At 35.3% G+C, this 15,726-nt stretch overlaps 1 protein-coding gene across 6 annotated transcripts in view; it reads left to right on the forward strand.

Moving 5' to 3' along the window:
- Ptprq (protein tyrosine phosphatase receptor type Q) overlaps window positions 1-15,726 on the forward strand; it is a 219,088-nt gene that overhangs the window by 50,967 nt on the left and 152,395 nt on the right. For all 6 annotated transcript variants that reach the window (XM_047550026.1, XM_047550029.1, XM_047550028.1 and 3 more), the window contains one exon: window positions 15,317-15,477. In XM_047550026.1, coding sequence (XP_047405982.1) covers window positions 15,317-15,477 — 161 coding nt within the window. The remainder of the gene's footprint in view (window positions 1-15,316; window positions 15,478-15,726) is intronic.

Consider the following 15,726-nt stretch of genomic DNA (forward strand, 5'->3'; position numbering starts at 1 on the left):
TGAAATGCACAAAACTGGGATAGATTGCGATTTCTTTGCATTCCAGCCTTGGAGAGCAATATGTCCCAGAGGGCTAAAGAACTCAATCCAGTGCAGTAGTTGCCATTTTAAAACAAATGTTTCAGTGTAGTAGAATGAACCAGACCTATTACCCTATGTGTATATGATTACACAACCAGTGTAATTCTATATCACGTACAACCAGAAGAATGAGACATTATACTCCATTTATGCATGATGTGTCAAAATGCATTCTACTGTCATGTATAACTAATTAAAACAACTAAAAAAAAGAACAAATGTTTCTCACATATATTTTCTTAGTTATATTTGCAAAAATACAATAAACACAAGAACATTATCTCCATATTACCCCTATTTTTCAGTTCTAGAAACTGAGTCTTGGTGAAATTAAGGATTTACTTAGTGTTATAGAACTGAAGTTGACGGTCAGAATTCATACCCAAGTCTATCTTACTCCTAAACCCTGCTTTTCCCATTGCATTTGGAATAAATAATATTTGGAATAAATATTATAATTGGCATTTGTTCTGGAAATTCGGCAGTATAATTATAGGATTAAGGAAGTCAGCTTGATAAAGACAGAATTGTAACAAGAATAAGCTTATTGTATCAACTCCATAAGGGATATGTCTATCAAAAAATCACTGGTTTGTTAGTGGTCAGCATTGGATAATGGACTCTACTTATTATGAGACAATGAAATTCTACTGTTTCACATGTCAAAACAGTTGGATTACTTGTCACCACAGTTTGCTATGGAGAGGGTAGAACTTGTTGAGCAAAGAGAGATGAGGATAGTGGAAAACCTTGGGATCAAGACATTTGAAGAAATATTAAAAGAATGAGAATACAGCAATTTTTTTTTATTATCGTAAACAAATGGGATACATGTTGTTTCTCTGTTTGTACATGGCGTAAAGGCATACCATTTGTGTAATCATAAATTTACATAGGGTAATGTTGTTTGATTCATTCTGTTATTTTTTTCCCTTCCCTCCCACCCCTCCCACCCCTCTTTTCCCTCTATACAGTCCTTCCTTCCTCCATTCTTGCCCCCCTCCCTAACCCTAACTCTAACCCTAACACTAACCCCTCCCACGCCCCATTTTGTATCATCATCCACTTAATAGCGATATCATTTGTCCTTTGGTTTTTTGAGATTGGCTTATCTCACTTAGCATGATATTCTCCAGTTTCATCCATTTGCCTGCAAATGCCATAATTTTATCATTCTTTATGGCTGAGTAATATTCCATTGTATATATATACCACATTTTCTTTATCCATTCATCAATTGAAGGACATCTAGGTTGGTTCCACAATCTGGCTATTGTGAACTGAGCAGCTATGAACATTGATGTGGCTGTATCTCTGTAATATGCTGATTTTAAGTCCTTTGGGTATAGGCCAAGGAGTGGGATAGCTGGGTCAAATGGTGGTTCCATTCCAAGTTTTCTAAGGAGTCTCCACACTGCTTTCCAGAGTGGCTGCACTAATTTGCAGCCCCACCAGCAATGTATGAGTGTACCTTTCTCCCCACATCCTCGCCAACACCTGTTGTTGCTTGTAGAATACAGCAATATTAATAGCAGTGGAGTGGTTTTTAGTTTTTAGTTACTGGACATATCCTAAACTGGTTTAAGAAAAAAGGAATTTATTGGTACATGCAACTGAAATGGCCAGGGAAATACTAGATGGATGTGAGAACTCAATCATATCAAGAAAAGTGGGAAAAGATAAAGCTTGAGAGGTGGACAAGCCAGATACATGGAGTTTTGAGGCCAGAATAAGTAGTTTGAATTTTACTGAAAGTATAATGAAATGGTCTTGGAATGTTTTCTCCAGAGATGTGATCTTTGGGTGCAAGGTTTAAATGAAAATTTAAAATCCCTTATAGTACTGAGAGTCATTTAATATCCCTCCTCCTACTGCCTTCCTCCCTACCACAGTGTGTTTCTTTTGGGGGGGGGGTCTATTTTTAAGAATTCAATTTGTAACAGAATTATCTTGGTTACTTACTTCTTAAATAATATGAATAGTACAAAAAAATGAATATACTGCTGGTATTACTCTAACAAAGAACGGATCCCTGAAAAAGCTTAGTTTTCTTTTTGTAATTCTCAACCCATTTATATTTTATTGTGAAATAAAGACCCTTCTGTTACATGTTAAGCTCTAGTAGAATAGGGACTATTCCTTGTCATTAGTAACTGGCTAAATATCTGGCATACAAGAAGTATTCATTACAATTTTTAAACAAGAGCATGAACAATCTGGAGAAGAGATCACTGGGATGCACATCCTAATTTTGGGTCAATACTAATTTAAGTTTCTTAGTACTTTGGATTTTCATAGTCATATGCCTCATCTTGTATATGATTCTCTGATGTATTGATCCCCACATGAGAAGCAAAATCTGTGGAGAGAGGGTGTGAAATGGAATCCAGAATTGCCATCTTAGGGCAGCAGGGTGTTTATATGATTATTGATTACAGGAAGGCTAACTTTGAGAATTAAAGCTTTAGTTGGAGGAAACTAGGTTTCATACTATGGAACTAGTTCCATACTTTGGAATTCAAAAACTTTGTTAAGACTCAAACTCGATTTATGAGTCCAAGGATGATTAGTATGAATTCTGTGTAGAGATATAGAAATAGAATTGGAAAATAATAAGAATTTTCTCCCAAAGTATAAAGTTAAATAAAGGTGATTTCACAGAAAATAAGGATCAAATGCATTTTAGTTATGGCTTTCTGTAGCTTCTGCTTGCTTGAAGGTTAGAATTGTAATTGAATCTAGAGGTTTGCCTAGTCCTCAGCTTTTTTTATAACCAAACTTTCCACAGTGTTTCATAGTAATTGAAAACCAGATAATTTGAATTGTGTTCTTTGGCCAGGAATAACAATGTTCTAAACTTTAGGTTAAGACAAAATCCATGTGTTTAAATTTTAAAGCAAGGATTAAGGTTGATATCATTTGATTGAATTATCCTAGGCAGTCCTAAGCAGGATTGTCTTTGAGAAATGAAGCCTTGTTATGAGAAATGAATTTTGTGATGAGGTATTTGTTACTACTGAATAAAAAACAAAAGAAAGTGACTTTAATAAAGTTGAGAGAGCACTGAATTACCCAAAAAAGAACTTGGATTTCGGCATTTTTTCAATTTTCCATATTTATCATTATGATTTAGAAGACTTTATTAGCTGATTGTATTTTAATGTTTACTATACATTAAGTATTTGTATCACCTAGGCTTGTTAGAGAATATTTTTTATCTATACAGTATTTGGCAAATTTAGGGAGAAAAATATGTCTTTCTTATTTCTTTGTTTCATTCATAAGATTAATTTTATGATTATATTTATTGAACACACATAACCTAATTTCTCATAGAAAAATGTTTTGAGAACTATTCATGCTATTTAAGCCCTGCCAAGTAATTGTCAACCTTCTATTCATTTAAATACAATTTAATTTAGCCCAAAATTATTTACTCATTATTATACTATACTGTTATTGTTATTGTTCACTAAAAGTGAGTCTTTCTCATAAAAATTGTGTTCAGTAGCACATGATGCTTTAAAGTGTTAAATATGATGCTTTGGTCTCCACTTGTGCAAGAGTGGACAAATATTCAAACAGAGAAGAAAACACTAATGATTACCTGCTTGTCACCAATAATCACATTTAAATTATAAGTTCCATATGAAATTAAATTATGATATTGAAATCAAAAATTTACAAAGGGGAAAAGTAAAATTAATAGTTTTTAAAGAAGAGTTAGAAGGGAATTAGGGAGATTGATTCAGAGAAAAGAAGAAAAGCATAAGTTAATGTTATTCATAAAAAAGTCAACATAACTACTGCTACTTAAAAATTAAAAGATAATAGGATATTTTGAACTCTATGTTGACAACACTTAGAACTTGAGTGAAATCACAAATTCCTGATAAGATATAATGTACAGCCTTCAAAGGAATGGAAAACCTGAATGCTCATAACTTTCAGAAAAGCAATGGCGGTTAATAACTCAGTATCAATCTGGCAACTCTGAAGTCCTTTACTGACTGTGGGGATGATATCCTTTAACTGTGGCTGTAAACCCCTTAAGGCCAGAGACTGAGTCTTTTTCACCTTTATTTTCCCATCAAACATTTACTGATTTATTTCAGTCTCTCAATAAAAATTCAATCAGCTAATGGAAGAGGATATATTATTCACTCAGTCTTGCTTTTTCCAGCTTCACTGAGCTTTGAGAGCTCCTAAAATTCATTTTACTTGGTTTTGATCAGCTTTCTCTCTTGCTTTCCTTAGAATTTATCCCAGATTATCTTCTCTGCCCTTAAGCCCCTTGCTAAATCTTACCTCATTCACAGCAGATAACTCAACTTCCATTCTAAACTGAAAATGAAGATGGCCATCTCAAAAATTTTATTGCCCCAATACCCTGATCCCCAAACTTGTCAACTCATGTACATCCTTAACCTTTGAATCCATTCTCAGGGATAAAATCTCTCTCAACCATTCTTCTTTATGTCTTCTGGATCCTTATTACTTGTCTCTAAGCTTTTGGAACCTTTCATGCCTGGCTAGTTTGGTCTGTTGAATACATAATTACTAACACTGATTCTACCAAACAGTGCTAGATACTTATTATTTTAGAGTCAGGTATAACTTGGAAGAGCAGTTTCATTAGATAGTAGGAAAATTAGTGAATTCACTGATTCATATGAGGAAGATAATCATTCAGTAAAGGTAACTGAATGTTGACATTATTTATTTTGGAGATCAGTATTTAGTGAGCAAAAGGATTAAAATACAATGTTTGGATAATAGCAGATTACATTTTAAAAAATAAATTCATAGAAGCATACAGGGATGGATACACCATTAGGTTAGATTACCTACATGAAACAAAATATCAAATAATGAATTATAGTTTAAGATCATGACCTTTCAGAAAGTCTCAGGCCTTATGTAGGAAACCACACATATTCATACTTAAGGAAATGGGGAAATTTGTTTGTCTTCCATTGATTTTGGTAGTCAAGATTTCTTCATAGACAGTTATTACTTATCATGGACTTAATGCTGTAAAAAATACACGAAGAAATTGGTAAAGCAAAGAAATTGCTCTTATGCTCCACTATTTCCTTTATGACCTAGATGTCAAATGTGGTTGCCTTTTTGAGAAAAAAAAAAAAATGTTAACTAGCAAATTACTTCATCTCAAAGACTAAATTTTTCCCAACCTAAGATATTTTCTTGGCATGAAACATGTTCTTCTATAAGTGAAGATAAAACAAAAACAAAAAAAACCACTTTATCTTATATTTATTCAGAGTAATTTCAAAGTAATCCAAATTTGTGATTTTCCAAATTAAATTTCCAAGTTTTAAGAATAGTCTTTGAGGTTTAATATTAAATCAGTAAAACGATGACACTGAGGCCTGCCCTTAATTTTTTTCTTAGTTTTAGCTTTTCTTGAAAAGTAATCTACTTCAGAAATTAAGTATTGCATGACATTTATATTCCTTCCATTTCCACATAGTCTATGACTTGGGATACTTAAGAATTAGAAATACTTTGTCAGTTGGGCCTCCTCTCTTCCTCTCCCCTCCCTACCCTACTTCCTGTTCTACTCTTAGCCTTTGCAGAGTCACTCCCCAGTGAGTAGCTTCCTCCATCCTGGGGCTGTGACTTGGTCTCCTCTACTCTGATCTTAAAAATTTCTTTGCTATTGCTTTTTCTTTTTCTTTTCTTTTGCTACTGTAGAAAAAAGTTTATTAGTTTTGTTGTTAAGGACATCATGTTGTTGTCTCTATTTTGAGGATAAGATCTGTATCTTACTTATATTGATGCCAGTCACAAAGTAAATTTAAATAAGTTTTGTTGAATTTTTTTAAACATAGAGTCCATAATATCATCTTCAAATTCACAGGGAGCAGAGAAGGCATCTATGTCTAGCACTGGCTAAATATTCAGATATTTTCATTTCTCTATTTAAAAGACTTCAATAGAAGACAACAAAGAAAATGTTTGGATAAGTTATTTTTTAAATGGACCAAAAATAATCAATAGACATATAAGAAGACATTTTGTTTCACTTGTACTCAGAGATGTGCAAACTAAAATTAGAGATTTTTGTCAATTAGATCTGCAGAAATTAAGAAGAGTTTGCCAAAATAGGTTTTCTCACAAGTTATTGCCATGACTCTAAATAATAATTTAAACTTTGGAATGGTGATCATTTTGGAGCAAAAGTCATTAAAATAAAAAATTTACTCAGTCTACTTGTCTTAACAATCACACAACTTAACAAGCAGAAATAAAAGTACCATTATGAAAGGTATTTTTTTGAAGGATGCCTGCTGCCTCATTGTTAGTAATAGCTAAAGAAATAAGAGAAACCCCCTAAAAGTTAATTCTTAGAAGAAAGGCTGAAAAGCTGTGATACCTCCAAATTATGTAATTATGTATAAAAATATAATGATTTGAACTTTTTATTAACATCAGAGAAATTAAATCAAGGTTCAGAACACATATTTTTATATATGAAAATAAAGCATGATGATGGAATGAACACATGAAAATTCTATTGTAATATTTTAAACCAATAAGAACAAAACAGATTTTAAAACTAACCAGCTAATAAATACCAGGTGTACAGCTCATTATAGCAGTGTCTCAGCTGGGTTTCTTTTGTGTGGGAGGGGGCGAATCCTCTTGGCTGTTGAATTGCTCACTAGTTGGCTCCTTGGAGAGTGGAGATCTCACACCTTAGACTAGAGTTTTCCGTGTCACAACCAGTTGGGTAACAGCTACTCAGAACAAGGAAGACGGAGTTGGATCCTCACTGACAGTTCACTTCTCTCTCCTCTTCCATTCCCCTTAGTTTTCAGTTTTATGACAGAACATTTCATGCAAAGCAAAGATACATTCTGAACTGTTTCATTTAAAGTTTATTTATGCTCAGATCTCTTTATATCTTATTTATTAAAATATCAATCACAATCCTAAACTTAAAAAAAAAAAAACCCAAACATATAAGACATAAGTATCTGAAAACTTTTTGCTAGAATATCTTATTTCTTTTGGTAAACCAGAATAGATGTACAAATTATATCAATTTATGTCTACTGAAATAAATTATTGCAAAATTTATAAAGACTTCTTGTTACTAAAATATCTAAATACTTGAGACAATTTATTTTAATGTGCATTTTCTAAGTAATTTTTGATTCTGCTTTATCTACGGAACAAAATTTGGGTATTTCTTATAGTAGCCAGATACTTATCTGCAGTGTTTTGCTGTGAAGAACCAGGGCAAGAAGATCCTGATGTAAGGTGCATTGAAAAATATACTTGAAGAGTAATAATCAAAATAGACATAAGGCAATTAGATTACTCTAGCTAATACCATAGCTTTAAAGATCTGAATTGGATTAGCTCTTCTGCAGTATTCTGATGACTGTGACCTATGAATGACAGCAGTGTGGAATTGGGTCATGTTTCCATGATAAGGCATCTTTTTCTGAGACTAACAGCCACAACATTAAGAGTTTTAAAAGCTCCTCTTCTTTATTCTCAATGAAGTCAAAGAAAGATCTCCCTACTGCTTTTGGAAGACAGTGTCTAATGAAACTATTTCAAATTGCTGAATGGTCTGGCTAATCCCACCTGTCTCCAGTCATGTATTCTGAATCCAAGATTTTTCTCACCACGCTAAGCTATCCAACTATTTTACAGATAACAATACTTACATTTGGAGTAAATTGGCACTTCTGAAATAGTAAAACCATAGCTGAAATGTTATCTCTTGGTGGTTACCCTTAATTCATGTAAAACCTGTTATTCCTCTTAAGGATTTCCAGATTCAGATATTTCATGAGTAAAGAAAGAGTGTTTTCTGTTTAGAGGGAATATGCAGTTACTTCTTGGGTGCCTTGTGTTTCCAGAAAAGAAAAATATGAGTGCACATGAGACATTCTTTTTTCTGTGATATTGATCATATTACCTTATTGAAATTCCATAATATTTTATTATTCTAAAATGTATAGTTCTCTTTTAAATGCACATTTTAGCATTACTATAAATATATGTTCATTCCTTGTTTTTAGATACTAATCTGTGTTCCATTCAAAACTGTGGAAACTGAGTGAATGTGACTAAAATAAAATAATTGAAGTGCTAAATTACTTGCAGCATTTTATTCATTTTGATTTTTTTTCTAACCTTCCTGAGATTTTGGTACTTACTTGGAGAGTTTTGAGTTCATATTGATTTGACTTATTTTCTGGAGTGTCATTTTTAAATACTTGTAAGATTTTGACTAAATGAGAATTGTGAGCTGTTTTTTACTTTACTGTATTTTTTTTTTTTATAAGTCAAATTTTATGTCTAGGCATGAGGGTAACTTAGCACATTTTACAGGCAGAATATTCCACTCACTAACTTTTTTTTTTTTTATTATTGTATACAAATGGGATACATGTTGTTCTCTATTTGTACATGGAGTCAAGGCATATCATTTGTGTAATCATAAATTTACATAGGGCAATGATGTTTGATTCATTATTTTTTTTCCCTTCCCCCCCAACCCTCCCAACACTCTTTTCCCTCTATACAGTCCTTCTTTCCTTCATTCTTGCCACATTCCTTATCCCTAACCCTAAACCTAACCCTAAACCTAATGCTAACCCTTCCCACCCCCCAATATATGTCCTCATCTGCTTATCAGCGAGATCATTCGTCCTTTAGTTTTTTGAGATTGGCTTATCTCTCTTTGCATGATATTCTCCAATTTCATCCATTTGCCTGCATACGCCATAATTTTATCATTCTTCATTGCGGAGTACTATTCCATTGTATATATATGCCACAGTTTCTTTATCCATTCATCAACTGATGGGCATCTAGGTTGGTTCCACAATCTGGCTATGGTGAATTGAGCTGCAATGAACATTGATGTGGCTGTATCTCTGTAGTATGCTGATTTTAAGTCCTTTGGGTATAGGCCAAGGAGTGGGATAGCTGGGTCAAATGGCGTTTCCATTCCAAGCTTTCTGAGGAATCTCCATACTGCTTTCCAGAGTGGCTGCACTAATTTGCAACCCCACCAGCAATGTATGAGTGTTCCTTTTTCACCACATCCTCGCCAATACCTATTGTTGCTTGTGTTCTTGATAATCGCAATTCTAACTGGGGTGAGATGAAATCTTAGGGTAGTTTTGATTTGCATTTCCCTTATTACTAGCGATGTTGAACATTTTTTCATATATCTGTTGATTGCTTGTACATCTTCTTCTGTGAAGTGTTTGTTCATTTCCTTAGCCCATTTGTTGATTGGATTATTTGTATTCTTCGTGTAGAGTTTTTTGAGTTCTTTATAGATTCTGGAAATTAGCACTCTATCTGAAGTATGGTTGGCAAAGATATTCTCCCACTCTGTAGACTCTCTCTTCACATTGCTGATAGTTTCCTTTGCTGAGAGAAAGTTTTTTAGTTTGAATCTATCCCAGTTGTTGATTCTTGCTTTTATTTCTTATGCTATGGGAGTCCTGTTAAGGAAGTCTGATCCTAAGCCAACAAGTTGAAGATTTGGACCTACTTTTTCTTCTATAAGATGTAGGGTCTCTGGTCTGATTCCGAGGTCCTTGATCCATTTTGAGTTGAGTTTTGTGTAGGGTGAGAGATAGGGGTTTAATTTCATTCTATTGCATATGGTTTTCCAGTTTTCCCAGCACCAATTGTTGAAGAGGCTATCTTTTCTCCATTGCATATTGTTGGAAACTTTGTCTAGTATGAGAAAATTGTATTTATTTGGGTTTGTGTCCGTGTCCTCTATTCTGTACCATTGATCTACCTGTCTATTTTGGTACCAATACCATGTCGTTTTTGTTACTATTGCTTTGTAGTAGAGTTGAAGATCTGGTATTGCGATACCCCCTGCTTCACTCTTTCTGCCAAGGATTGCTTTAGCTATTCTGGGTTTCTTATTCTTCCAGATGAATTTCATAATTTCTTGCTCTATTTCTGTAAGGTACATCATTGGGATTTTAATTGGAATTGCATTGAATCTGTATAGCACTTTAGGTAGTATGGCCATTTTGACAATATTAATTCTGCCTGTCCAGGAACATGGGAGATCTTTCCATCTTCTAAGGTTTTCTTTAATTTTTTTCTTTAGTGTTCTGTAGTTCTCATTGTAGAGGTCTTTCACCTCTTTTGTGAGATTGATTCCCAAGTATTTTATTTTTTTCGATGCTATTGTGAATGGGGTAGTTTTCCTAATTTCTCTTTCTGAGGATTCATCACTTATGTACAAAAATGCATTGGATTTATGAGCATTGATCTTGTAACCTGCTACTTTACTGAATTCACTTATGAGTTCTAAAAGTTTTCTTGTGGAATTTCCAGGTTCCTCTAAATATATAATCATGTCATCAGCGAACAGGGATAGTTTGAGTTCTTCTTTTCCTATTCGTATCCCTTTAATTTCTTTGGTTTGTCTAATTGCTCTGGCTAGAGTCTCAAGGACGATGTTGAATAGAAGTGGTGAAAGAGGGCATCCCTGCCTTGTTCCAGTTTTTAGGGGGAACGCTTTCAGTTTGTCACCTTTTAGAATGATATTGGCCATGGGCTTAGCGTAGATTGCCTTTATGATATTAAGGAATGTTCCCACTACCCCAATTTTTTCTAGTGTTTTGAGCATGAAGGGGTGCTGTATTTTATCGAATGCTTTTTCTCCATCTATTGAAATAATCATGTGATTCTTAACTTTAAGTCTGTTGATATGGTGAATGACATTTATTGATTTCCGAATGTTGAACCAACCTTGCATCCCTGGGATAAAACCCACTTGATCGTGGTGCACTATCTTTTTAATATTTGTTTGTATGCGATTTGCTAAAATTTTGTTGAGAATTTTTGCGTTGATGTTCATTAAGGATATTGGTCTGAAATTTTCTTTCCTCAATGTGTCTCTGTCTGGTTTAGGTATCAGGGTGATATTGGCTTCATAGAATGAGTTTGGGAGGGTTCCCTCCTCTTCTATTTCATGAAATACTTTGAGGAGTATTGGAATGAGCTCTTCTTTAAAGGTTTTGTAGAACTTGGCTGAGAACCCATTTGGTCCCGGACTTTTCTTTGTTGGTAGGCTTTTGATGACCTCTTCTATTTCATTGCTTGAAATTGGTTTATTTAAGTTGTGTATGTCCTCCCCGTTCAGTTTAGGTAATTCATATGTCTCTAGAAATTTGTTGATGTCTTTGAGGTTTTCTGTTTTGTTGGAGTATAGATTTTCAAAATAGCTTCTAATTATGTTTTGTATTTGAGACGTGTCTGTTGTGATATTTCCTTGTTCATTCCGAATTTTAGTAATTTGAGTTGTCTCCCTCTTTCTCTTTGTTAGTGTGGCTAAGGGTTTATCAATTTTGTTTATTTTTTCAAAGAACCAACTGTTTATTTTGTTAATTTTTCCAATTGTTTCTTTTGTTTCAATTTCGTTGATTTCGGCTCTGATTTTAACTATTTCCTGTCTTCTACTACTTTTGGTATTGGTCTGCTCTTCTTTTTCTAGGGCTTTGAGCTGTAGTGGTAAGACGTTTATTTGTTGATTTCTACTTCTTTTTTTGAATGCGCCCCATGAAATAAATCTTCCTCTAAGTACTGCTTTCATAGTGTCCCAGAGATTTTGATATGATGTGTCTTTGTTCTCGTTTACTTCTAAGAATTTTTTTATTTCCCTCCTGATGTCTTCTGTTATCCATTCATCATATAATAGTGTATTATTTAATCTCCAAATATTGGAGAAGTTTCTGTTTTTTATTCTGTCATTTATTTCTAATTTCAATCCATTATGATCTGATAGAGTACAAGGTAGTATCTCTATCTTCTTGTATTTGCTAACAGTAGCTTTGTGGCATAAAATATGGTCTATTTTAGAGAAGGATCCATGTGCTGCTGAGAAGAAAGTGTATTCGTTCTTTGTTGGATGGTATATTCTATATATGTCCGTTAAGTCTAAATTGTTGATTGTGTTATTGAGATCTATGGTTTCTTTATTCAATTTTTGTTTGGACGATCTATCCAGTGGTGAGAGAGGTGTGTTAAAATCGCCTAGTATTATTGTGTTGTGGTCTATTTGGTTTCTGGAATTGAGAAGGATTTGCTTGACGTACGTGGATGAGCCAATGTTCGGGGCATAGATATTTATGATTGTTATGTCTTGCTGATTTATGCTTCCCTTAAGCAGCATGTAATGTCCTTCTTTATTCCTTCTGACTAGTTTTGGTTTGAAGTCCACATTATCTGAAATGAGGATGGATACTCCAGCTTTTTTGCTGTGTCCATGTGCATGGTATGTTTTTCCCCATCATTTCACCTTTAGTCTATGGGTATCTCTTTCTATGAGATGAGTCTCTTGCAGGCAGCATATTGTTGGATTTTTCTTTTTAATCCAATCTGCCAGTCTATGTCTTTTGATTGATGAGTTCAGGCCATTACCATTCAGGGTTATTATTGTGATATGATTTGTATTCCCAGTCATTTGACTCATATTTGTTTTTGACATGATTTGGTTTCTCCTTTATTTGGCTATTCCTTTAGGCTAGCGCCTCCTGTTGCTGATTTGCATCGTTGTTTTTCATCTCTTCCTCATGGAATATTTTGCTGAGAATGTTCTGTAATGCTGGCTTTCTTTTTGTAAATTCCTTTAGCTTTTGTTTATCATGGAAGGATCTTATTTCATCGTCAAATTTGAAGGTAAGTTTTGCTGGGTATAAGATTCTTGGTTGGCATCCATTTTCTTTCAGGGCTTGGTAAATGTTGTTCCAGGCCCTTCTAGCTTTTAGGGTCTGGATTGAAAAATCTGCTGATATTCTTATTGGTTTCCCTCTGAATGTAATTTGATTCTTTTCTCTCGCGGCCTTTAAAATTCTGTCTTTATTTTGTATGTTAGGTATCTTCATAATAATGTGCCTTGGTGTGGGTCTGTTGTAATTTTGTATATTTGGAGTTCTATAAGCTTCTTGTACTTGGTTTTCCATTTCATTCTTCAGATTTGGGAAATTTTCTGATATTATTTCATTGAATAGATTGTTCATTCCTTTGGTTTGTTTCTCTAAGCCTTTCTCAATCCCAATAATTCTCAAATTTGGCCTTTTCATGATATCCCATAATTCTTGTAGATTCTGTTCATGATTTCTTACCATCTTCTCTGTTTGGCCAATTTTGTTTTCAAGATTAAATATTTTGTCTTCAATGTCTGAGGTTCTGTATTCCAGGTGTTCTACCCTATTGGTTATGCTTTCTATGGAGTTTTTAACTTGGTTTATTGTTTCCTTCATTTCAAGTATTTCAGTTTTTTTTTTTTTTTTCAGTATCACTAAGTCTTTATTGAAATGATCTCTTGCTTCCCGTATTTGGTCTTTTAACTGTTGATTGGTGTGATCATTTAATGCCTGCATTTGCTCTTTCATCTCCTCCTTCAATGCCTGCATTTGCTCTTTCATCTCCTCATTTGCTTCCCTGATCGTTTTAATTATGTACATTCTGAACTCCCTTTCTGACATTTCTTCTGCTGTGCTGTCATTGGGTTTTATTGATGTAGTATCTAGGTTTGTTTGGGACATTTTCTTCCCTTGTTTTCTCATATTGGTCAGCTGTCAGTGGGACCCTGAGATATTGCAGATTTCTGCTATTGGCTTATAGTGTCCCGGTAGATTTCCAGTGTATCACCTCCCAGCCTTCAGTAGCCTGAAGTCTTGGAGGAACTTGATAATGCAGTGCTTCCGAAGAAAGCTGCCCCTAGCCCCTACTGGTTCTAGGGCTTGGAGCTGGCTCCGTGTGGAAAGGCTCTCACTGGGGGCCTGCACCATGCAGCTGGCCGTGTGGGGGGAGCCCACCGCCGGAGTGTGGAGGCTACCTGGGGAAGACTCTAGCTGCCCTACCCTACTATGATTAGCCACCCCTATCTGTGCCTGGCGCCCAGGCCAAGTTTCGCCCAGTGGGGGAGACTCACCCCGTGACTCTATTTTTGTCCAAGTCTCTCAATGCCTCCCCTTCTAGAGTCCTGGGTTCTGAACCGACTGGAGATGCCGTCACCCTGTAGGTCGCCATCTTGGATCGCCCAGTGGAAAGAGCCTGCGGCCGGAGTGGGCAGAGCCGCCTGAAGAAGTCTCTGGCTGCCCTGCCCTGATCCCAGAGTCTGCTTGCGGATCGAAGCTCTCCATTGGCTCAGAGACTTGTGGCTGTCTCTATGTAGAAAGGCTCTCACTGGGCGGTCTGTTCCGAGAAGCTAGCCTTGAAAGGCAACTCCCACCGCAGGGGTCCAGGTTGCTTGGGGAGGTCGCTGGCTGCCCTGTCCTGGTCCCTGAAGCTGCTTGCAGGCCAGAGTATGCCGCGCTGGCTCCGGAACTTGGAGCTTGTTCTGATCAGAAAGGCTCTCAGTAGGGGGCCTGCTCCAAGAACCTGGAGAAGCTGGCCGTGTGGGAGGGGCCCAGCACCGGAGTGCGCAGGGCTGCCTGTGGAAGACTCTAGCTGCCCTGCCCTGGTCCGATAGCCACCTCTATCTGGGACTGCCACCCGGGCCGAACTTTACCCAGTGGGCAGACTCACCCGTGGCTCTATTTTGGTCCGAGTCTCTCAATGCCTCCCCTTCTTAACTCCTGGGTTCTGGAGTGACTGGGGATGCAGTCCCTCTCTAGTCCGCCATCTTGGATCGCCTCGTACTTTACTGTATTGAATACATACATTATTTTCAATCTCATTTCCATTGAATAAGTAAGGTATTGCTCACAGTCTCCCTATTTTAGATACTACTATACTGTATTTACTATTTTTTGTAATGGTCTGAAGTTAATGTCATTTTTATATAATATTTTAAAGATGTGTTGGTTTGACAATTAGTTGTAGAAGTAAGATTTTGCTGATATTTAAAAAGAACAAACGTTTAAACAAGTAAAGTATTAGTATGAAAGGGAATAATTTAATTACTTTGAATACATAGTACTCCTAGAGATCCTTTAAAATTGGCCAAAACTGTAATTATGAATGTTATTAACACTTGATTGAATTACTGAATGAACTTGAAAAGAAATGAAGTTAATTCACTGAAGTATTCTGAAATTCACTATTTTTATATCTTAGGATAAGTAAAATCTTTATCCTATTAATCTAAATTAATACATTTCTATACATAAATGCTGCTTTTGATATACTTGTACTTAAAAAGTATATGGAAATTTTTAATTTAAAAGCCAATTATGCAGATAATATTTTTCTCTCTCAGGGATGTATCATCACTTAAAACTATTAATGCAACTGAAACATCATTAGAGTTTTCAGATTTGGACTACAATGTTGAATATAGTGCCTATGTAACAGCTAGCACCAGATTTGGCGATGGAAAAACAAGAAGCAGTATCATTAACTTTCGAACACCAGAGGGAGGTGAGTCTTATGGATATAGGCCAATTAAAATAATATTATGCTTAAAAGAGTATCCAGTATCAAAATATTTCGATAATAAATGCATATTACTGTTGTCATCATCATCTTCTCCTCTTCTTTCTCTATCTTGTCTTTCTTTCCCTCTCTTTTTTTTGTGTGGAACCCAAGGCCTTGCTTCCTAGGCAAGCACTCTACCACTAAGATACATTTTCAGTCCTAATATCCATTTTCAAAATTGCATATACTTTC

This window comes from Sciurus carolinensis, chromosome 4, assembly GCF_902686445.1.
Source record: "Sciurus carolinensis chromosome 4, mSciCar1.2, whole genome shotgun sequence".
Classification (NCBI taxonomy): Eukaryota; Metazoa; Chordata; class Mammalia; order Rodentia; family Sciuridae; genus Sciurus; species Sciurus carolinensis.